The 24,518-nt window shown below is 40.5% G+C and overlaps 1 protein-coding gene across 4 annotated transcripts in view; it reads right to left on the reverse strand.

The window, feature by feature from the left end:
- The window catches only part of LOC121385375 (ataxin-7-like protein 3), a 44,237-nt gene extending 29,444 nt beyond the window's left edge, over nucleotides 1-14,793 (reverse strand). For all 4 annotated transcript variants that reach the window (XM_041516038.1, XM_041516040.1, XM_041516036.1 and 1 more), the window contains exons 1-4: nucleotides 14,670-14,793; nucleotides 10,301-10,407; nucleotides 7,941-7,957; nucleotides 6,443-6,611 (exon numbers count right to left, since the gene is read on the reverse strand). In XM_041516038.1, coding sequence (XP_041371972.1) covers nucleotides 6,443-6,611; nucleotides 7,941-7,957; nucleotides 10,301-10,407; nucleotides 14,670-14,726 — 350 coding nt within the window. In that variant the 5' untranslated portion in view covers nucleotides 14,727-14,793. The remainder of the gene's footprint in view (nucleotides 1-6,442; nucleotides 6,612-7,940; nucleotides 7,958-10,300; nucleotides 10,408-14,669) is intronic.
- Between the last annotated feature and the right edge of the window lie 9,725 nt (nucleotides 14,794-24,518).

The raw sequence follows: 24,518 nt of genomic DNA on the forward strand, positions 1-24,518 counted from the left end.
TAATTTTTCTCTAATACACAAAGTTCAGTCGACGCAGTCCAGTTTTAGTTATCATCAAAACAGTAGAAAACCCCAGTTTGGTAGTGCCAGTGTCAAACCGTCTGGCTTTCATTACGTCAGTTCTTTAGCTGGAAGTGGAAAACATAGGGTTCAGCAGCGCCCCTCAGTATTAGGACAGGTTGATCAGAGATCTCAGTTGTCGGCACAGGCAAAACCATTTCGACCGAGGTGTTCTTATTGCCACATGGATAATCATGTAATTGCTGACTGTTTTAAGCGGAGAAGGGATAACAGTAAGGTGGTAGCATTGGTTCAACAAGAAGAGAGGTGCAAACAATCGCGTTTGACAGGTCTGCCAGAGAGAAATATGTATGAAGCCTATATTTCCTCTGGTAAGATTGGTGACGTCAGACTGGACCACCCACCGACGCCGGTGACCATTTATAGAGATACAGGGGCAGGTCAGAGTTTAATTGTTCAGGGAGAGTTGAATAAGGTTCCTCATTCTTACACCGGGAAAAGTGTAGTATTAACCGCAGTAGGAGGTCAATGTATGACTGTCCCTTTGCATGAGATATATTTAAGTTCCCAGTTTGTGACTGGAAAGGTAATTGTGGGAGTAGTACCACATCTACCATTTGCCAATGTTCACGTTTTACTTGGGAATGATTTGGCCGACAAATGTTGTCAAAAACGTTGTGACCAATTGGAGGTTCAAGAAGTACCCATTAGCGTAGTAGATAAGGACATAGGGGATATCAAGTATCCAGCTTGCGCCACGACCCGATCAATGACCAGAAAGGCCAAAATAAGACCAGCTGACGATATTAACCTATCAGAGACGTTCCTGAGTCATGAGGCCGAGAGCGAGTTGGGGAAGCGTAACACCGGGGGGAAATTCCATACTCCGAAGTTACGCAACCCTTTGGTCTCTACATCAGCGCCCGAGAGGTGTGACATTCCTCCACAGCCATGGAATAAGGAAAGTCTAATGAAGGCACAGAGGGCCGACCAGTCATTAAGAGTTGTTTGGGATAAAGTTGTGGATTATAAGGAAGTTAGAGATAGCAAAGAAAGTTTTTATGTGCACCAGGGGGTTTTGATGAAAAAGAGTTGTGAGAAAGTTATACCTGACTGTGAGGAAATGATTGAGAGGTATAGAGTAGTGGTACCTACCAAACATAGACGGGAATTACTGAGTTTAGCTCATGAAGGGACTTTTGCTGGACACTTGGGTAGAACTAAGACCTATAATAAACTTGTGTCCGATTTCTTCTGGCCTGGGATGTATAGAGAGACGTGTGAATTTTGTGACAGTTGTCATGTGTGCCAAGTTACGGGTAAGCCTAATCAGAAAATACAACCTATTCCCTTGAAGGCAGTCCCAATTGTCGGGGAGGCATTTTCAAAGGTACTGATAGACATAGTGGGGCCTTTACCTAGAACTAAAAACGGATATGTGTATTTGTTAACCATAATGTGTGTTACAACTAGGTTTCCCGAGGCTATCCCCTTGAAAAAAGTTACTGCACCCATTGTAGCAAAGGCTTTAATTAAGTATTTCACCATGACCGGGCTCCCAACTGAATTACAGTCAGATAGAGGAAGCAATTTCCAAAGTAAATTGTTCCACCAAGTTTTGGGTCTGTTAGAAGTACATCAAGTTCGATCGAGTGCTTATCACCCAGAAAGTCAGGGAGCACTAGAAAGATTTCATCAAAGTCTTAAAAGTATGCTTAAATGTCATTGTATGGATAACGGGACCGATTGGGAGGAATCTTTGCCCTATGTGTTGTTTGCCGCACGAGACGCCAAGCAAGAATCCTTGGGTTTTTCCCCCTTTGAGCTGGTGTTTGGACACACCCCGAGGGGACCCCTCAAACTGATAAAACAAAAATGGTTGACAGAAACTAGGCCAGAAAATTTGCTAAACTATGTAGCTAGAATTAAGGACCAACTGTGGCGAGCCACTGAACTGGCTAAAAAACACCTAACCAATGCTCAGATTAACATAAAAAGGCAGTTTGACAAACGGGCTAAGGAAAGAGAATATAAACCTGGGGATAAAGTGCTGTTGTACTTACCTATTCTAAGGGGGTCATTACAAAGTAGATATTTCGGACCGTATGTTGTCAATAGACGAGTTAGTACCACAGGTTACGTTATCGACACCCCAGACAGAGAACGAAAGACACGATTCTGTCACATTAATTTACTGAAAACGTATCGTGACAGACTGCCGATCAAACCAGTGTAGTCCATCATGAGTGAGGTCGATGAAAGGAAACCAGACGCACTTGAAACAGTAGATGTAAAACTGTCAAACAGTGAGGTACTGGCCAACTTGGACAACGCGCTAGATCATTTAGAGCCAGCCCACAAACCAGAACTGTCACAGCTGATTAAAGAATTCAGCTGTCTGTTTCCAGATTCTCCCAGTGTGACAAATGTGATAATTCAAGATGTGATTGTGGACAAAAACGTTATACCGATTAAACAACATGCATACCGCATAAACCCACAGAAACGGGCCTTCTTGAAAAAAGAGATGGACTACATGTTAACTCATGGTATCGTGGAACCGTCGAACAGTCCCTGGGCGTCACCAGTCCTTCTAATTCCTAAAGGGGATAATTCATTCCGTTTATGTGCTGACCTACGAAGGGTTAACCAAGTGATACGGGGCGATTCATTCCCCCTCCCGAGGCTCGAGGACTGTATTGACAGGGTGGGCCATGCCAAATTCATTTCGAAGATGGATCTCCTAAAAGGCTATTACGCCATTCCGCTGACCGAACGAGCTAAACAAGTACTCGCTATCGTTACGCCTGAAGGGTTGTACCAGTTCCGCGTCATGCCATTTGGGCTGAAAACCGCCCCCGCCGCGTTTCAAAGAATGATGAACTGTGTATTGGCAAACATGGAGAACGTTAGTGTATACATTGACGATGTAGTCTTGGCGACGGACACCTGGGAGGAACACCTGAGGGACCTGAGAGAAATATTCATGTGATTTCAGAAAGCCAACCTAACTATCAATCTCAGTAAATGTGAATTCAGCAAAGCCTCGGTAACATTTCTCGGTCATACGGTGGGTCACGGATGCGTGGCGCCACTGCATGCTAAAACCCAGTGTATTAACAATTATCCAGCGCCAACCAACCGACGCGAAGTACGCCGTTTCCTAGGGATGGCGGAGTACTACAGAAGATTCTGCAACAATTTTGCGCACGTCTCGGCCCCGATTACCTCACTTCTAAAGAAAGAGGTGAAGTTCAAATGGACCGACAGTTGTGAAACCGCTTTCGGACTTCTTAAACAAATGCTGGTGTCAAACCCCGTGATGGCAGCGCCAGACTATCGGCGTCCTTTTAAGCTAGCTGTCGATGCCAGCGACGTTGGGGCCGGAGCCGTTATGTTTCAAGAAGATCAGAAGGGACTCGATCACCCCGTGAGTTTCTTTTCAAAAAAATTTGACGGTCACCAATGTAACTATTCAACAGTTGAAAAAGAAGCCCTCGCCATGATTTTGGCACTCAAGCACTTTGACATTTATTTGAAAACTGCGCTACATCCTGTGGTGGTATTTACAGACAACAACCCTCTAACGTTCATACACCGAATGAAGGCGACCAATCAAAGAATTTTGAGATGGAGCCTCATGTTACAGGACTACCCAATTACGATCCAGCACTGGCCAGCAGCCAGTAATGTATTGGCCGACGCCTTATCAAGGGCGTAAAGATTTCCCGTCGTCTTGAGTGGACAGCGGTCAGCTGTGTTGTTTTGTTTTTCTTACCAGAGACATAAACACTAAGAGTGATTACTGGTAATCACCCTCTGTTGCTATTATGTATATGTATGCCCATAGGTGTCTGTTAACGCACTTGGATTGGTGTTTATTAATTATCTGTAAATGTATGAAGAAACGATAACTACGAATATTTCCGTACTGACTGTAGGGTAAATATTCTTTGTTGGGTGGGGGTGTGTGACGAAACCACGTTGTTTCGTAAACCCGATTCAGGCCCCTCCTTCAATTGAGGTATAGAGTTCCGAATGTTCGGAAAACCCTATATGGGCCTCGTCTACAGACTGTGAGACAAAGGACTTCCAGAGAGAGGCCAAATATTCCAATCCTCTGTGTTTGTGTTCATGTATAAGTTTTTATATCGGCCTACCTACCGTTGTGTAGGAACAATATTTATATATGTATTTAATATGTTCATGTTCGGGCAGATTCCATATATTTTTCTTTATAATGTAACTACACATATTATTGTACCTATACTTAGTGAGAGTACAAATACTGCACCTTCGGGTGAGTTTGTGATAAGAATTTACCTACATTTTACATGTTTTTAACATCTACTAAGTACGGGGAATGTTTTTAGTAAAATCTGTTATGACCAGTGGATGCGCCGTATCAGATACCTTTAGGATCATGTTGCCCTGTAGTTTGAGATTGGGTTGTTGTCTTAAGAGACGATAATCCAATTAGCGAACAAACACTAATTAACTCAGTTACAGGCTGATAGCCGGTCTAGCCCCCAGCGGTGCAGCGGAGTCCGCGTTAGGGGTATAAAAAGGTTTGGCGGGACTTTTAAGGGGGGAGCCCGACACTCACTGTTCCCACGATAGGGTACGGGCTACGTCTTGGTATTTCTTGGATGCCGGTCCTCAAGAGAGATATTCTTGAGAGACCAAACCTCACCGCTGGACCGGGTAACTATGTTTCTGATCTGTCAGGTCGTTGATGTTTTATTTGGGTGATATTATTGTCTGTTTAGTAGACCTCGTATGTGATGTCGGTAACCCTAACCTGTGGATTAATCTAACTGATAGATAGGCCGGATAAAGTAAGAATCAGAAGTTAATCCGATAAAGAGCTCGACTAGGTATTGTAATTAACAAGTGGGAGGCTAATATAAGAATAACCCTTATATCCATGGTTAGATTTGTTTACTGTTAATTTAACAGGTTAATTACGTCACACGTCAGTTATGGAATGCCGATAATTTGGCGTTCATTATAGGTATAGTACTAGTGTAATCTGTAGGTAGCCTAGAGAGGGCTGGGGATTCCGGGCAACGGGTAATTAACCCTGTAGGATTAAGACAGACTGTACCGTGAAATAAAAATATTGCTGTCATACTATATATAGGTATATATCAATAGGAAGGATTTGTATGGTGTAATAATAATTGTTTCCCAAAATCACTGTTGTTGGAGTTATTTTTCATAGGACCATAAATAGTATAGCAGCCAACATTACGGCTGGGAGATAAAAGTATACAAGTGTGATGGTTAATTTTGTCACGTGATCGACTATAGTCCATGACCCCTAGAGGTACGAGCCACCTAAGGTATTATATATACTGTGGGACTAGATCACCGTGACAATCACTAATAGCAAAAATGTAAACAGTACTAACTACCTGTTGCCTGAGTTTTTATTTTGAAATCTGGTCACTGGCATTAATGGTTGTTCAAACAATGTTTTGTCGGTGATTAACTTCATGAATATTACTGAGCTTTCCCTTAAAACAGATTAGACTGATCTCTACAGTTCACTAGAGCAATAGGGACATACATCATTTGGTACAAAACCAGTGTACTTTCCAGAGTTGTCCTCCTTACATGTATTAATATGGCGGCAAAACATGTGATTAACTGATACTTTCAGTTTTATCGTAGTGATCTGTTGTCAGTGTTTATAAATAAAGTTGTTGTCTGTGCACAAAACCATGCTGTACAGTGCTATACGGTGACAGTCAAACAGCTTTCACTATCTACTAAGGGAATGTTTCGTTTTGATGCCATGTAGTTTGATTGCGATGTACAAAACGTGAAAACTGAAGTTTGTAAAATAATTTTCTTTTGTTCAAATATTGTATATTATTGTTCTTATGTGCTGAAAATAAGAAATACTTCAATATTTATAAGTTGTTTTTCATGGGTCGACTTATAAACGGGTCAATAAAAAAATACGTTTTCAGGGCTTGAAATTAGGGACTCGACTTATAGCCGAGATCGACTTACAGGCGAAGATATACGGTACATAGCGTTTCTGCAGTCTGGGCTACTCACAACCATTAGGACTATCAGAAACACATTGATATTATAAACAAGAAAATATATTTAATACGTGATTTTAGTCATTTAATGAAAATATCAACAGAGTCTATGTTAATTGGTATTTGTCGAGGCTCTGCCGATTAATTAGACGAGGTTGATATTTTACATATTAAAAAAAAATGAGTCGCAAATTTTATTTATTCTATATAACACTTCTAAAATAACATTTAAATTCGATATTTAGTAAATCAAAGTTCTTAAGTAATATGACACTTGCAGATCTACAAGTAAAATACCTTCGACTGGCTATACGTGAACTGTTTCGTCCCATGCCCCTACACTTACAGATCTACAAGTAAAATACCTTCGACTGGCTATACGTGAACTGTTTCGTCCCATGCCCATACACTTCTCGAGATGTGGGGCAAACCGGGATGCCGCCAGGTGGCGCTGGCAGTGTGGACAGACACACTCAAACTGTTTTTTCGTTGGAACCTGACCAAACACATCCACTCCTGGCCGAGTTATCACTTCTGAAAAAAAAAAAAAAATAATAATAAAAATAAAAATTATTAGAGTTCAGAGGTATACCATACATACTGTTCGCTATCGGTATCATGTCTATACCGATTTACCATACAAAGCAAATCTCAAAATACTGAAATTTTGGTATTGGAAAATGTTTTCCGCCATTTAGTAAAGCACTAAGAATATATCTGACAAACTGGCCAATTAGAAGAGTGGATGGACAACGTTCTTCCTCAGAATGGACAGAAAAACATGTTCATGCATTTTGTGTCAACGGAAAGTATGAAATTAGCAGGTTAGCCTTAACTCTCAGCAGTGTTCGAGATTAACAGTATCCCAATATCCCAGAATTTAATTTTGGATACCAGACTTCAAGAACCCAGTATCCCACTGGGATGCCATACACTACTAAATTCTCAGGTGGGATACCAGATTTTGAAATGTTAGTATCCAAGTGGGATAATGGCCAAATTTTTTTATCCCGAACACTGCTCGGGCATGCATATGAAGCCAAGTATACGGAAAACACCGCACAATATTGGTATCGTGTCAATACCGAATACCGTACCGACACAGAGGTAAATCACCCACAAAATGCCAATACCGAACGTAAAATTTCAACATCGCCCAGTTCTAAAAACTACCACTGACCACACTACGGGGTGGGCAGTGCTATAATAATTATTTTACGTCTGGAGATTCTGCTACAGCTTTATAATATAAACAAAAAACATCTGCTTTATTTAACATCACCATTACAGTTTATTGATTTATCAATCATCGACTATTGGATGTGATCATGTCAAACATTTGGTAAGTTTGACGTATAGTGTTAGAGAGGAAATCGGCTACATTGTCCATTAGTAGCAAGGGATCTTTTATATGCACCATCCCACAGACAGGATAGCACATACCATGGCCTTTGATATAATAGTCGTGGTGCACTGGCTGGAATGAGAATTAGCCCAATGGGCCCACCGACGGGGATCGATCCCAGACCGACTGTGCATCAAGCAAGTGCTATACCACTGGGATATGTCCCGCCCCCACATTTTTATAACAATGCATACAATTTTTAACTTTTATTCCACTATTCTCTTTCCTTTCTCTCTTCTTCCCAATCTGCCAGCTCCTACTATGGTTCAAATTATTTTGCTGTCCACATCCACATCCCAGTCCAAGGTTGTCCTACCAGCTCGTCATCTCTTGAGGCCATTCATGTTACACACCTGCACCTATACATACTATATGATTTTTTTTTGTTAAATAAAATATTATTTTGCGAGTTTTACTGTATAATCAATTTTTTTTTTTTTTAATGTTTATGTACATACCATGATTTTTTTCTGACCTGAAAATAAAGAAAAAAGGAATATTAATCGTTTAACTAACTTAAGACAAATACGAAACATGTATTCACCACTTCCATCTAAATGAAAATTATGACAAATAATTTTTTTTAATTCCTTAAATTAACCACATTTTAATCATTTCAAAAAAATATTCTATAGATCTGAAAACTGGCTAAATCAAAATAGGTTCCAGAGTGAACCGGACTACCAATCATATAACTGTAACAACTACACACAAAAAACAATTTCAAATAATTCCATAACAAGCAGAATAAATAACATTATTTTAATGATTAAAATCACCTGAAACAGGGGTCTGAATTTATAGTTTTATTGTTTTAAACAGATCAGTATGTTGCCATGAAAGTATGAACACATACAAATAATAATCCGATTTATCTTACTACCTACACCCGTTACAACAGGTTCATTGTTTATTAAGCCTTCAAAGAGGCGCAATTATTTCATAACACTTTGGTGTCCTAATTACTGGGGAACTGCCGTCATTGTTTAAAAGGTGACCACTGGCAGACAGTCGACATAAAATCACGTGCTGGCGTAGACAGAACTAATTACTACATACTGTAAAATACTTTATTTTTGCGTTTTCCACGCGAAATTAAAGGCTAACGAAAATTGGATATTAATTTTTTTTTTTAAATGTAGTCTCATTCAATCAGATCTGAAACATCATTAGTTTCCGCTTCACAGTAGTAACAATGCGACACTTATAATTTTACATCACGAAAGAAAGAAAGAAATGTTTTATTTAACGACGCACTCAACACATTTTATTTACGGTTATATGGCATCAGACATATGGTTACGGATCACACAGATTTTGAGAGGAAACCCGCTGTCGCCACTACATGGGCTACTCTTTCCGATTAGCAGCAAGGGATCTTTTATTTGCGCTTCCCACAGGCAGGATAGCACAAACCATGGCCTTTGTTGAACCAGTTATGGATCACTTGTCGGTGCAAGTGGTTTACACCTACCCATTGAGCCTTGTGGAGCACTTACTCAGGGTTTGGAGTCGGTATCTGGATTAAAAATCCCATGCCTCGACTGGGATCCGAACCCAGTACCTACCAGCCTGTAGACCGATGGCCTAACCACTACGCCACCGAGGCCGGTTTTTACATCACGAAGCAAGACGTGATAATAATAATAGGTTTTCACACTGAAGGTTTTATAATATTTACCTGTTGGTCAATCATAAACCGTACTCAATTAGTATTTTGACAGTAATAAATAATGTTTAAATCAAACTTGCGCTAGCATTGCGCCTTCAAATTCCGTTGTTTTCGGGTTCGGTTTTTATAACAATTTTGAGGATTACAAAAAAGAGCACGGGGTAGCCGAAGCACCTTGCGTAAGCTTACAATATTTTGTAAACAATAAATGTCAAAATTATTAACTGGTACTTAATTTTTTTTTATTGTGGGAGGGATGGGAATTCTCGAAAATAAATGCTCGCGAACTGACTCATTTTCATTAAATCGCAAACATTTGATCTCGTGAAAATAAAGTATTTTACAGTAAACCATTCTTTTGTTCTTGAATTTGCATCTGAAGTCCGGAATAGACAGCATCTGGTGTAGATAGAGTTTTGTTCATAATGAATTAATGGTAGCTGGACAGGACTTTAAAACTGTGCCGGTTTTTACAGAATGCCGGTTTTGACAGAGTCCACTGTATAAAACAGCTTCCGATGGGTTCCCATGATCACAAGGCATGGAACCATAAAAGCATTTCCCATGAAATTTGAAATCCTATGGCCTGATTACATTGCAGAACCCAAATTTCATTCAAACATTAAATTAAAAAATTTACTTACATGGTTATGCACGGCAAAGTAAAACCGAAATGAGTGACTTAAATTTTGAATTCTTAGGGGCATGCCAATCAATAAGAGAAAAGGGGGAAGATGAAAAATTAAAAGATGATATTACTGATACAGTGAACTGGTCTAAAACGGACCCTGAACAAAACAGAATTCTATCAAAACTGGCCGAATTTCATGGCCGTGAATTTTCTAAATTCTAAACACCGGATCCTGCTTAAATCAGATAAATATTATTTCCCCAGCATGATCCGGTTCAGACAGGTTTCTTAGTAGTAATGAACAATATATTGAATGTTGTCGCTCTTTTAAGACAAAATACAATACAAAATAACCACATATGGTCCAGTTGTGGAGAACTGGCTGGAACGAGAAATAGCCCAATGGGCCCACCGACAGAAATCGATCCTTGATCGATCGTGCATCATGTGAGCGCTGTACCACTAGGCTACGTCCCGTCCCTTGGTGCAATGGATGCTAGTTAACAAGTACATACACCGGATCAGAGTCTCCTAGAAACAGGGTTCCAATCCGCGCCGATCGGTGGACTTCAAAACACAGGCCCAGTGTGACTTCGTCTATAAGCTCCATCATCACCTCTTTCTGAAACAGAAACAATGATAGATTTAACGACTCCCCAGCACACAACTTTCCACAACTTTGTAAATGTTTTATTTAACGACACACTCAACACATTTTATTGACGGTTATATGGCATTGGACATATGGTTAAGGATCACAGATATTGAGAGAGAAAACCAGCTGTCGCCACTTCATGGGCTACTCTTTTCGATATGCACCATCTCACAGACAGGATAGTACATACCACAGCCTTTGTTACACCAGTTGTGGAGCACTGACTGGAACAAGAAATGACACGGAAAGAATGATATATTTAACGACTCCCCAGCACACAACTTTCAACGACTTTGTGAAGGCAAGATGATTTATAAATCAATGTGCTCTAGTGGTGTTATTAAACAAAACAAACTTTTTTATAAAGGCAATTTTCTATTGATTTTTTTAAAAATAATTTTATGGGATTCATCTTTATTATCAACATAATCCTGCATGAGTTGATAAAAGTATGAAATTTGAGGCTTGCCAAAGCTTTTTATAATTTTATCAACGAGTGCCGATAAATTATGATATCACAAGAAACGAGGGGGTATTCTTTTTATCATTCTTTTCATTTGCGACAATTTTTAAAACAATGTCAGTAATGTGGGTTGAATGTCACTATGTTGGGCAGCGGTAGACTCGTTAACTAGCAGAACGGCAGTGGCGTGACGTCACTAATGATAGGTGCTCAAACATACACAGTGACGTAACAAAATAATGTATTGTGATTAAAATTTGACCAATCAAGAAAATAAGAAGCGATATATCCTAGGAGAATATCGCAGGAAATATAGCAAATTAAAGTGCCAGCGATATCATCTACAAAAACCTTTAATGGATGTGAAATATATATACAGTCAAACTTTGATAACTCGATCACTACATGGGCTACTCTTCCGATTGGCAGCAAGGGATCTTTTATTTGCGCTTCCCACAGGCAGGATAGCACAAACCATGGCCTTTGTTGAACCAGTTATGGATCACTGGTCGGTGCAAGTGGTTTACACCTACCCATTGAGCCTTGCGGAGCACTCACTCAGGGTTTGGAGTCGGTATCTGGATTAAAAATCCCATGCCTCGAATGGGATCCGAACCCAGTACCTACTAGCCTGTAGACTGATGGCCTGCCACGACGCTGGTGAAGGGGATGAGGAAATAGTCTGAGTTTCAGGGAGTTCGAGATTTTAAAATTAATTTACGAGTTCAAATTTGAAACGGCATTGCAACTGGTTGATTTCGCTTAATATTGCAAGAAGCGTGCACTTCGCTGCCTACCTCTGAATTCTGAAAACTATGTATCCCCAGTTAAAGGCAAATTAATATATCATGGTCACCACACCACACCCCAGTTCTATGTTAACTATAGATACTTCCATGTTGACGCCTGTTCTTGTCATGTATGTTAATTATGTATTTGAATTGTCCTCTTGTTACAGAATATTATTGTAATATGTCAGTGTTGTTTAATAAATCTTGAAATTTTTATTCCCATGAATGACAATACATTCGTCTATAAAATACCATCAGCAACAACAGTTTGATGAATCAGTTAGGTGCATACTATATTAAATCTTTATAGTGAGACCAAAGAATTAAGTCGAAAGATCAAGTTTATCAAGTTTTCGAAGTTTGAGTTTTCGAAGGCCGTTATTACAAGTTTGTATAGCAACTCGTCCGGGACCGTCGCTTCAGGTCGAGAGATCGACGTTTTCGAGATCAAAGGTAGAGTTATCGAAGTTTGACTGTATATGCAATAGGGTCTCCACGAGTACTCGGGCACGGGTCGAGTCTAGCAAGACTTCAGTGTACCCAATAAGGAAGAGCACTCTCATTTAATTATTTTTTTTTTTAACATTATTTTATCATATGCTTGCAGCCGGTTACATTATAGGGCTATGAGGCATGAAGGGAAAACAAAAGTCAAATGCACGTTATTTAGCCATATACTTGCTGCCAGTTACATTATAGGGATATGAGACATGAAGGGAAAACAAGTCAAATATGTGAAATGAAATACAATGCATGATTTGGCATCCATGTTCAGCGCTTGAATTACATGCATTATGATATTTTATTTTATGCCTTACTCTTATTATCATCTAGAGTATGGGTCGAGTTTGATCCTCAAATACTAGAGTCCACCATTATGGACTCGTAGAGACCCTGGTATGCATAGGACAAACTGTAGTCATGCAAATATACGAGGGACATATTCCCTTTACACCGGTGGTGAAATTATGTTAACACTTCAGCTTCATTAGGGCAACATTAAATCAGCCACAGTACTTATCTGCACATGTGGACTGTTCAAATATTACATAACGCTATTTTGGCAAAATTAGACACCCTCCACCTTTGTAACGCTAGACTTTACACACCACAAAATATTATACAATGCTTGGAAACACACATACCCCTTCCAATTCACATGACAAGGTTTCTGCCAGAGGATAAAACGTGTATGGTGACATATCCAAATTTTATTTTTTAAAGTTAACTTTTTCACAAAATCAATTACTCTTATCATTACTGTACGATTTTCTTAACCCTAACCCTAAATTTAACCCATTTTCATTCAAAGGAAGGCCCCCCCATACTCCGTTGACTGTGGTTGCATTCAATTCTATAGCACCATACCCAAAAAATGTCTTTCTGGCAGAAACACTGCATGATAAATATTGAGGCCTCTAAGAAATGAAAATCTGCGTAAACCATTTATGGAGTAAGCAAAAACAAATCCAGGTAACCCATTTCGTTTTTTTAGGTAACCCATCATGAACACGTAAATGTTTTCATAAATTCAATGCGAGAACGAAAAATGGGTTACGCAAGTTATACTCAACACGCAATTTTTAGTGGCCCGATATTTATAATATAATGTTAACGTACTGTTGTACGATTTGGAAAAGCACAGATATGCATTTCAACTCGATTTATAATACTTATTGTGTATACATCTAGTAATGATGATCTAGCTATAACTACCTACGTAAAACATTGTCACCATGACAGAGCATTTGTGAAAAAAGATAAAGATTTTAGTAATAATAAAAAAAAGAGCATCATGTAACACTGTTAAATACACACATCCAACCCCTGTAACATTACGTAATGTTTAGACCTACACCCACTCATCTTCATAAATCAAGGCTAATATTCGTTCCTCGTATTCAGCCTTGATACATGTAGTCAAGAAATCGTGCCACAAAATGCTTAAATTTCATTGGATGCGATGAGATCTGATTGCAACGCTCCTTATAGATTCCCTTGTTATTGTAAACAAAGATGGCAGCGTCAGCGTCAGTGGAAACGTGTCGTGTTTGTCACGATATGTTAAAAAAAGGGTTTCGGCCGTTAATTTTTGATATTGCTTTCAAGATTGTCACATGTTACCGATGCTGTGATTGGTCAGCGATGTCATCGTGTAAGGGACATAATCGGTGTTACAAATTTTCTTCCAACAGAGGGCGCTAGTAGTGGATATCAGTAATCTTGACTACATGTATCAAGGCTGAATACGAGGAACGAATATTAGCCTTGATTTATGAAGATGACACCCACTCAACACCTCGATCCTTGCATAATATTTGAATGGCCCATAGAATAAAAAAAAAGGTAATTGAATAAGTTCTATTTTTATCATGAATTCAGATGGTACTGCAGTAAAACTGTCTAAAATAATAAAATCAGCGTCTACCCTGCCTATTGAAGTCTATTGCCAATACAAGATGGCTATAATATTTAGCATTTGATGTTTACCACCCACACCTTTTGACCAGTTCGCCCAGTGTCAGTTTATACTGACCTGGACTGCTAACAACCTTGCAGAGAAAACATCTGGCATTCAGTTAATTAAATTATCCTTTTTTTTTTTCTTTTAAAGAAATATACCACATAGTCACATAGTGGTACTTTTAAAAATGGCTGAAACAAAATTATTTTCAGGGGCAGCCCTGAATATTTGATGGGGTGGGGTCTTCTGAAATATACGGAATTTCAATCTGTTAATCTCAACATAAATGATAAAACGCAGTTTTAAATTGCTTAATTTTGCAAGCCAGCTATCATTAAAAAATTTAAATCATGTAACAAAATTGTACACGAAACTGCAAGTGCATAACACAAGCCGATAGGGTTGACGGTAAATTGTAAAGAGTCAAAGATGATTTCTAATTTTCTTCTGGTTTTATTTTTCGATTACTGTGTACAGACTCGTGGAAGTAAAACTATGCACTAAAACATACACAGCTCTCTTCCGTCACTGAATTGTCTTCAAGAAATGAATAATCAGCCTCAACCATCTTGAAAAAATGTGAAACAAGATGCCACAAATGTCAAAACTATATTTCAACGTGACTTTTTCTTTTTGTTGTTGTTGTCAGTTTTGTTTGTCCGTATTTCTAAGCTCCGCCTGCGCACTGACAGAGCGGAGAATGTAGGTCTCGTTATACAGTTCGAAAAAGTAAAGTTTTATTTAACGACGCCACTAGAGCACATTGATTTTTTATCTTATCATCGGCTATCGGACGTCAGACATATGGTCATTCTAACACTGTTTTTAAGAGGAAACCCGCTGTCGCCACATAGGCTACTCTTTTACGACAGGCAGCAAGGGATCTTTTGAGCTTCCCACAGGCAGGATAGCACAAACCATGGCCTTTGTTGAACCAGTTATGGATCACTGGTCGATGCAAGTGGTTTACACCTACCCATTGAGCCTTGCGGAGTACTCACTCAGGGTTTGGAGTCGGTATCTGGATTAAAAATCCCATGCCTCGACTGGGACCCGAGGCCGGTTAGTTCGGAAAAGAACAAAACTGAGTATTTCTGTCTTTTGATACCTGTCTTTGAACAATCCTGCAGTGATTTAAAATCTGTTTTGTTTAACGACACCACTAGAGCACATTGATTTATTCATCATCGGCTACTGGATGTCAAACATTTGGTAACTTTGACATATATCTAGACTGTCTTAGAGAGGAAACCCGCTACATTGTTTTTCATTAGTTACTTTAGTAGCAAGGGATATTTTATATGCACCATCCCACAGATAGGATAACACATACCAAGGCCTTTGATATACCAGCCGTGGTGCACTGGCTGGAACAAAGCAGTGATTTATTCATTGAATTTAAAGTTTATGTTTTTGTTACCCAATTCAAGTTACAATGCCGAGGTACATCGCCGATCGATGAAAAAAAGAAGTTTGTTTTGTTTAACGACACCACTAGAGCACAATTATGATTTATTAATCATCACCTATTGGATGTCTAACATTTGTTAATTATGACATAATTCGTAGAGACGAAACCCGATACATTTTTCCATTAGTAGTAAGGGATATTTTATATGCACGATCCCACAGACAGGATACCACATACCACGGCCTTTGATATACTAGTTCTGGTGCACTGGCTGGAACGAGAAATAGCCCAAATGGGTCCACCGACGGGGATCGATCCTATTCCGACCGTGCATCAAGCGACCATATACATGTAAAAGCAGTTGTAAATTTATTGGTGCATATTAATTTTTGTAACAAGTTACAAAGAACATGCCTCTGATGCTCATATTTTTTACAATGAAAAGAAAATGTTTTCTGTGTAATATATCCACAGTTGCACAAAGGATCTGTACATAATAAGCCCACAATTGTAAAGATCTACATTTAAGGCACTACACAATCGTTATAATGTTGTGTGTAATATATACTAAAAGGCAAAAGTTATTGTGACACACAAAAGACAAAGATAATTGATGATAAGTTTTTACTACTGTGTATGAAACGTTATAACATAGAAAGAGAAATGTCCGAAGGTATGGAAACGAGCAATAGTCCATGAAAAGGGCGCACCTGCCATATGCAAATGAGTCACATCACTAGAGGGGGTCCAGAGCGAAGTTCACACAGTCAGTAGCGAGTGTGTCCACCTTGAGCATTGATACAGGCCTAGCACCGTCGTCTCATTGAGACCACTAAACGCTGGAAAAAGTTCCTGGGAATGCCATTCCAGATCTGAGGAAGGATTAGCCAGAGTTCTTGGCGAGGGGTTGTCACGGGTGGTCGGCCGCTACGGGGACGGTCCCTGACCTGGTTGTTTTGTTGATATCGTTGCCGTAAGTGCCATATGGTGTTTCTGTGGACGTTGAATTGACGTGCGACGTCACGCTGCGAGGTCCCAGATTCAAGCATTCCTATGACTCGCCATCTGTTATTTTCACTGACGCGTGGCATGGTGAAATTGCATCATACAGTTCACTAATGGTGTTTTTCTGACTTCTGGACTTCAGAAGGCTGCACAGAGTGGCAATGATTTGCGATTGAATGTCTGGCCTTTTATGGTGAACACTGGACTCGATTTCTCCCAAATATTCCATTGTTCTTGCACAAAGCATGCAATCGCTGCAACAACTGCTTGGTTGCATTTCTTTGAGCTGTTTCATGCACATTTTCTGTGGTTTACATCCATAGATCCATTCACAGATTTATTACTCCAAACAATCCATGTGACAATAACTTTTGTCTTTGAGTATATTTTCTCTTCGTTTCGTTTCGATCGACATTTTGTTTTGTTGACATTTGATCGTAACCCAGGCGCGTAGTAATTACACTCTCTCTGTATTCATTTCAACTTCGTGCTTATATCCAATTAAGATTCAAGCACACCTCAGCTATCCGAGCTGTCTGTCCAGGACAGTGGGGTAGTTGTTAGTAGTTAGTGGCAGAGAAAAGGGTATAGCCTAGTACATGGTCTTACACTTACCCATTGAGTCGTTAAAACTCATTCTGGGTGGGAGCCGGTATCGGGATGTGACCCCGTACACACACACACACACACAAACACACACACACACACACACACACACACACACACAAACATATATATACTCTTCAAAAAAAGAAACGCAAAAGGGTACAAATGGGTTATAACTCCGATTTTATGTTTCCTACCGGTTCATGCTTTGTGAATACAAGGTCATTGCATGTCCCAAACACATTCCCACGGTTACATTCGATAAAACGCAGCTACTGTAAAATAAAGTTTTAAAATGTGAATATTCGCAAAAACGCAGCCACGTGCAAACCATGTCGCCACTGCACGTGCGTTGTCTGCACGTGCAACATGAACACCGACAGTATAAAAGTGCAGGGTGTTCGCTTGCCTGGCCTCTGTATCTGGCCGACAGTTGACAATCCAGGACATGCCACGTCTCAGTGAACCGCAGAGAAACAATGCCATCGGCCGACTAGACGCAGGCGAATCCAGAACGGCCGTTGCCAGGGCATTCCATGTGTCCCCAAGCACCATCTCCAGACTGTGGGACCGTTACCAGCAACATGGATCAACACGTGACCTCCCTAGATCCGGTCGACCACGGGTCACTACCCCCGGGCAGGACCGCTACATCCGGGTACGCCACCTTCGGGGACGATTGACTACTGCCACCTCCACAGCCGCAGCAATACCAGGTTTGCGCAGGATATCCGACCAGACCGTACGGAACCGCCTATGTGAGGTAGGAATTCGTGCCAGACGTCCAGTTCGAGGTGTCATCTTAAGACCACAACACCGTCGACTCCGACTGCAGTGGTGCCAGATTCATCGACAATGGCCTCAACTGCGATGGAGACAGGTGTGGTTCAGTGACGAGTCCCGATTTCTGCTCCGACGTCATGATGGAAGATGTCGCGTGTATAGGCGTCGTGGTGAACGTTATGCGGCAAACTGCGTGCAGGAAGTGGACAGATTCGGCGGGGGTAGTGTCATGGTGTGGGCAGCCATCTCACACAATGGCAGAACTGACCTGGTCCACGTGCAGGGCAACCTGAATGCACAGGGCTACATTGACCAGATCCTCCGGCCACACATCGTTCCAGTTATGGCCAACGCCAACGCAGTGTTCCAACATGACAACGCCAGGCCTCACACAGCACGTCTCACAACGGCTTTCCTACAGAACAACAACATTAATGTCCTTCCTTGGCCATCGATATCACCGGATTTGAACCCAATTGAGCATCTATGGGACGAGTTGGACCGACGCCTCCGACAGCGACAACCACAGCCCCAGACCCTGCCCGAGCTGGCAGCAGCCTTGCAGGCCGAGTGGGCCACCATCCCCCGGGACGTCATCCGTACTCTGGTTGCTTCAATGGGCAGGCGGTGCCAGGCAGTTGTCAACACACGCGGAGGCCACACCCGGTATTGACTCCAGATGACCTTGACCTTGGTGGTGTGTCCTATCACTTACTCACAATGGACTAGAGTGAATTGTGAACAATCCTGCAACATTTGGTAATTATCGGACTCACCATTCAATAATTAAATCAATTCTCCAAATGTTACGACAATGTGGTTTTGCGTTTCTTCTTTTGAAGAGTATATATCAGACATGGGGTAATCGTAATCAGTAATCGTAATCGTTTACATATTTTCATGTAATCGTAATCGTAGTCGATTACTCTGTTTGAGAATGCCATGTAATCGTAATCGTAATCGATTACATTGCTAATGTAATCGTAATTTATGATTACTTCAGTGATTACTACACTAGGATTAAAGTTTCAAACTGTATGAACTTGCACTTTTTTATGATTATATATTAATCATTATTACAGCATCCTTCAATATACATGTATCTATACAGTAATAAAGTTATTACCTACTAGCAATGTAAACAAAGTATGTAAGTTAGGAAAATATTTATACAAAATAATAGGAAGGCGTGAATCTATGATTACTTAGTTTTAAATAGAGTAAATATATATAATCTTCCAAAAAAAGTAGGGGAACCTGAAATTTTAATGCTAATATCAACTATTAGACTGAACATACGTTTTGACCACAGACATCCTAGTAAAGAACGTTCAGGTCTGTTTATCAACACACCGAAACACATTCCATAGTTTGCACATGCATCACGCAGTTGCCCCGTACACGTGCGTGAGGTGTCATTCTCGATTTTGACAATTTCCAGGAAGGTCCATTAATCACTGTGGAACATTATTTCTGTCAATCTTTATCATTCTGTTGATCATACAACTGTTATTGTTTTGTTATACTGATAAAAAAAACCTTCAACTTTCAAATTTCACTTTTGACCCCAATCGTCCTTCAAGATCTTTGGTGGTCATAAGACCTACTGTAATACTGAACTACCGGTTGTAATGTTTGCCCAATTAATTCACTATTATCACATAACAGCTAATATATATTACAATTTTGGCAATTGTAAATTCTTATTAGAGTTCAATACTTATTACAAATGCTCTTTGAAGTTAACCAGACTGTGTCTGTAATTAAGTATTACGTAGCGAGGCTCTCCACAACAGACGAACACCGACTACCAAACATAGGATCATTTCGTTCCGCTTAGTCGGCGATCTATTATTCTGTAATTATCACCCTAATCCTAGACCACCCCAGACGGGGGCGCTTCGCTTGTTTGACATGATTGACAATACATTCGTCTTTAAAATACTATCGGCAACAACAGTTTGATCAATCCACACGCGTCGAGTTTTAGAGGTGCATACTCTATTAAATCTTTATGGTGGGACCAACGAATTAGGTCGAGAGATCCAAGTTTTAGTTTTCGAAGGTCGTTATTACTAGTTTGTATAGCAACTCGCCCGGACCGTCGCTTCAGATCGAGAGATCGAAGTTTTCGAGAGATCAAAGGTGGAGTCATCGAAGTTTGACTGTGTGTGTGTACATATATATATATATACATGCCACTATGCATGTATATATATCCTTAGAGAAGCACGTGCATCGCGAAGTTCTGTAACTTTGCATGCCGAACCCTCCGTTGGTTGCACATAAAAGGCCACATCAACAGTGATTCAAAGAGACCACATAATAACGACACTGTAGGTAACGCAATAATGCCAAGATTGACGTCAGCTCAACGCAATAATGCCATTGGGAGATTGCAAGCAAGGGCAACTCAGCAACCTGTGGCAAGGCACTTCGGCGTCTCCAGACCATCTCTGGTTTATGGGCACGGTACAACACGACTCAAAGTGTTAATAACAGGCCACGGTCAGGTCGTCCCAGAGTAACCGCCGCCGTTTAAGATCGATACATCCGGGTGTGTCATCTTCGAAATCGAACCACAACAGCAACAATCACAGCGACACAAATCCCTGGACTACGCAGAATTTCTGACTAGACAGTTCGTAATCGGCTCAGAGAGGCAGGAATTTTCCCTAGAAGACCAGTGCGACGTAACGTTTTGACCCCACGTCACTTAGCGGAGCTTCTGCAGTGGTGCCAGCAGAGAGTGAGATGGACACGTGCCAGGTGGAGGACTGTTTTGTTCTCAGATGAGTCTCGTTTTCTCCTGACACGTGCTGATGGACGCACACGTGTCTATAGACGTCGAGGGGGACGTTATGCTCCAAACTGCGTGCAACAAGTCGACCGTTTTGGTGGTGGCAGTGTCATGGTGTGGACAGGAATCCATCATGATGGTAGGACGGCTCTTGTGCATGTGGCAGGTGCACTGCCGGGCATCAGATATTGAGACAAGATCATGCAGCATAACGTCATTCCGCTCATGAACATCAACGGTGGAATGTTTCAGCATGACAATGCTAGACCACATGTTGCACGTGTTAGTCAAGAGTTTCTGCAGCACCACGACGTCCAGACATTACTTTGGCCTGCCCATCCGCCGGCTTTAAACCCAACAGAACATCAGATTCAATGGATCTGCGTGTGTGCTGGAGGAATTCCCCCCCCCCCCCCCCCGACACTTCCGCAACATCTTACGGCACTGCAGCATGAGTGGCAAAACATTCCACATGTTGTGCAACGTTTTCAGATTTCTTCCATGCGTCGCCGTTGTCAAGCTGTCATCAGGGCTCGTGGTGGTCATAACCGATACTGACATTTTACCCACCCCTGTCACACATATATGCATATGTACATGTTGCATGTGGATTCCCAGAGATAATGTTTCGGACACAGAGTAATCCCCTTATCATGGCGTCTTCTTTGGTTGCGTGTATCATGTCTACCATTTTTGTTTTTTTAATTTTATTAAATTTTCAAAAATCATTGTCAAGTTTCTTCTCTTTTTTTTTTGAAGAGTGTATATATATATATATATATATATATATATATATATATATATATATATATATATATATATATATATATATATATATGAGAGAGAGAGAGAGAGAGAGAGAGAGAGAGAGAGAGAGAGAGAGAGAGAGAGAGAGAGAGAGAGAGAGAGAGAGAGAGAGAGAGAGAGAGACCGGCCTTGGTGGTGGTGTGTGCATATGTTACAGTCAATGTGTAAAACCAGGCAATCTGTAGAATGCCTGAAAATTTCAGGCAATCTGTAAAGTAACTGATTCACTCAGGCAATCTGTATATTGCCTAAATATTTCAGGCAATATACACATTGCCTGACTTTTCAAGGTGATTTCTAGACACATTGCCTAAAATGAAAGATCCACCATTCACTGACAGCAATTGTCATAAAGGTAAACACAACTAGTGACAAAATGCAATGTTATTTAATTCGCTACGGATTTGAGATAAAGACACATAATTGATAATGAATCACAAGATGCACATCATTAAAACAATCTGAATATTTTTGCTACGGATTTGAGATAAATACATTAAAACATATACAGATTCACATCATTAAAACAATTTGAATATTTTTGCTACAGATTTGAGATAAATACATTAACCAAAAAACCTGTTATATTAACATATTATTAATAGTACTAATTGTGGCATAGTGGTGAACTATTTTTGTTGTGTATGAAAAAGTAATAATATGCACAAAGTACAGTGTAAAATTAATTTTAAAGTGGTTCATTTGAAAGTAATACTATACGGTGATAACATACACAGTGTGCCATATAGTGACGAACAGTGTGAACATACCTGACAAGGATTCGGGAACATCATTGGTGACGTTGACTGTGTCCTGCTCAGATCCATCAGATTCTGAAGCATCCATGTTTGATGAACTGTCTGTTGTAGCATATGCTGCAATGAGATCCTCTTCAGACACCATGCGTTCCAAAATGTCAGTTTGTAAGACAGAGGTACGCAATCCAATTCGTGCATCAGTACCGAATAAGGCCCTGTATGGTGTCTGCTTGATGCCAGAATGATAACTACAATTTTTCTGGAATTGAACAAATCGCAATCCCATAGGCAGTCTGTTGAGTTGTTATCACCGAGCCATGCAATCAACATATCTTTCACATCACAGTTCAGCCGTTCAACGGATCCTTGACTCTGAGGGTGTCGAGGCTTGCCGTGAACCATGAGGAGATCGGGCCACAGAACCTTGAGTTCTGTGATGACAGATGCTGTAAATTCGCTGCCATTATCACTCTGTAGAATCTGAGGGGCACCGAGGAGAAGAAATATGTCCATCAACTGAAAGGCTACTTCTACTGCATGTTTAGATGTTAGTGGGCGCAGGACACAGTATTTTGTCAAATGGTCTTGATAGACCATGATCCACTTGTGTGGTGCCTTTGTCATGGATTGCATATCAATTAGATCCACTTTCCCTCGTGATCCAAAATTCTTTGATAATATCGGTCTCACGGTAATCCCTTTTGTCGTAGCACGTCTTCGTTTCTTTTGGCACTCAATGCAAAGAGACTTGAATAGTTCAATGCTTTCCCTCGTAATGATTGCATATCTAGACAAAAACTTAACCATTTTGTCGCGACCATCATGTCCAGTTGAAATGTAAGCACACTTAATGATGTCATACATTTCATCAATGTTCACAAAGTATATTGGTTCCTCTGCCAAGTTGGCACGCTTGCGAATTAACTTCATATCACCACATTGGAGTATTTCGTACCGTCCTAGAATGTAGTATTGTCTAGCAGTTTTTAATTTGACCGAACAAGCTTCCTTCAACTCATCCATTGTTTGGAAATATTCCTCTTTCAGCATAAGGCCAGCGATTCGACCAGGGGGAGAGGGGTTGTAAAATAGGGGACTAATTTGGAAACTTACACTAAATCAGGGGCTTTAATTTTTTTTAGTGTGTCTGCCAAAAAACAAATGATAAAATGATATTATAAGTTAAGAATATTTAGTTGACACCATTTTTGATCGGGCTTTCTAAATTTATTTTTACTTATTATTAAATTATATTTAAGCCCTGGAGGAAAGGTTAACGATTGGGGTGGGCATCGCGCTCAATCCAGATTTGCGGTCCAACACCCGGGTGGAGATTTTCACCACCGATCCGGGCCGGACCCCCACGGCGAGTGGCAGGCGGGCAGGGGAGGCCAGACAAACCTAGCCCTAACCCTAACACCCAATCGCCAACGCCCTACCGCCCTATTTCTGGCATACCCGTCCCCCCTCCCTCAAGCCATGGGAGGCCATACCGGCCAGTGGTGACAGGTGATATAATTGGGAGCTTTTTAGGGCTCAGTTACACACCTAGATGTGTTTTGGTTGTGACAACCATATAAGTAATGCCATAAGGTAAGGCTATGTTTTAAACCACAAGGTGGTGGTTGGAATTAGGGTCATAGGAGATGATCCCTTTTGTAGTTTTATTTTCAGCCGCCGAGCCCGCGTGGAGTGGTGAAACGTATTCTGGATGAAGTTTTGGATAGGTAGTCCTCAAAGTCCTCCTCAGATCCGACGCAGGTACATTTTTGGTACCAAATGTGTCACTTATACGGATGGCCCAGACAAGCCATTAATGTACAAATACCCTGCATGCACGCCGGTACTATATAGTACCGCAAGCACTCAAGGGAGCGATCTGACCCTATGATCACTTTAATTGTGTAAAATAAAAACATGTTATACATTTAGTTAAAACAAGTAATACAAGGTTTAATAAATCTTAAAATAACTAATTAATTATTAAAATTGTCTGTAATAAAAAACATGCAATTAATACAAAAATTAAAACATCATACATCCAGCCCGAGCTAGGACTGATCCTGCCAGGGATCACTTCACATAGTAGTAAAAGATAAAACAGGAGCAAACCATTCATGTTAAGCATATATATATAAATAGGTCGGCCTCCATCTTTTTGTTTTCTCTTTCTGTTTTTTCTCTCTTTTT

The sequence above is a fragment of the Gigantopelta aegis genome, chromosome 11, assembly GCF_016097555.1.
Source record: "Gigantopelta aegis isolate Gae_Host chromosome 11, Gae_host_genome, whole genome shotgun sequence".
NCBI lineage: Eukaryota > Metazoa > Mollusca > Gastropoda > Neomphalida > Peltospiridae > Gigantopelta > Gigantopelta aegis.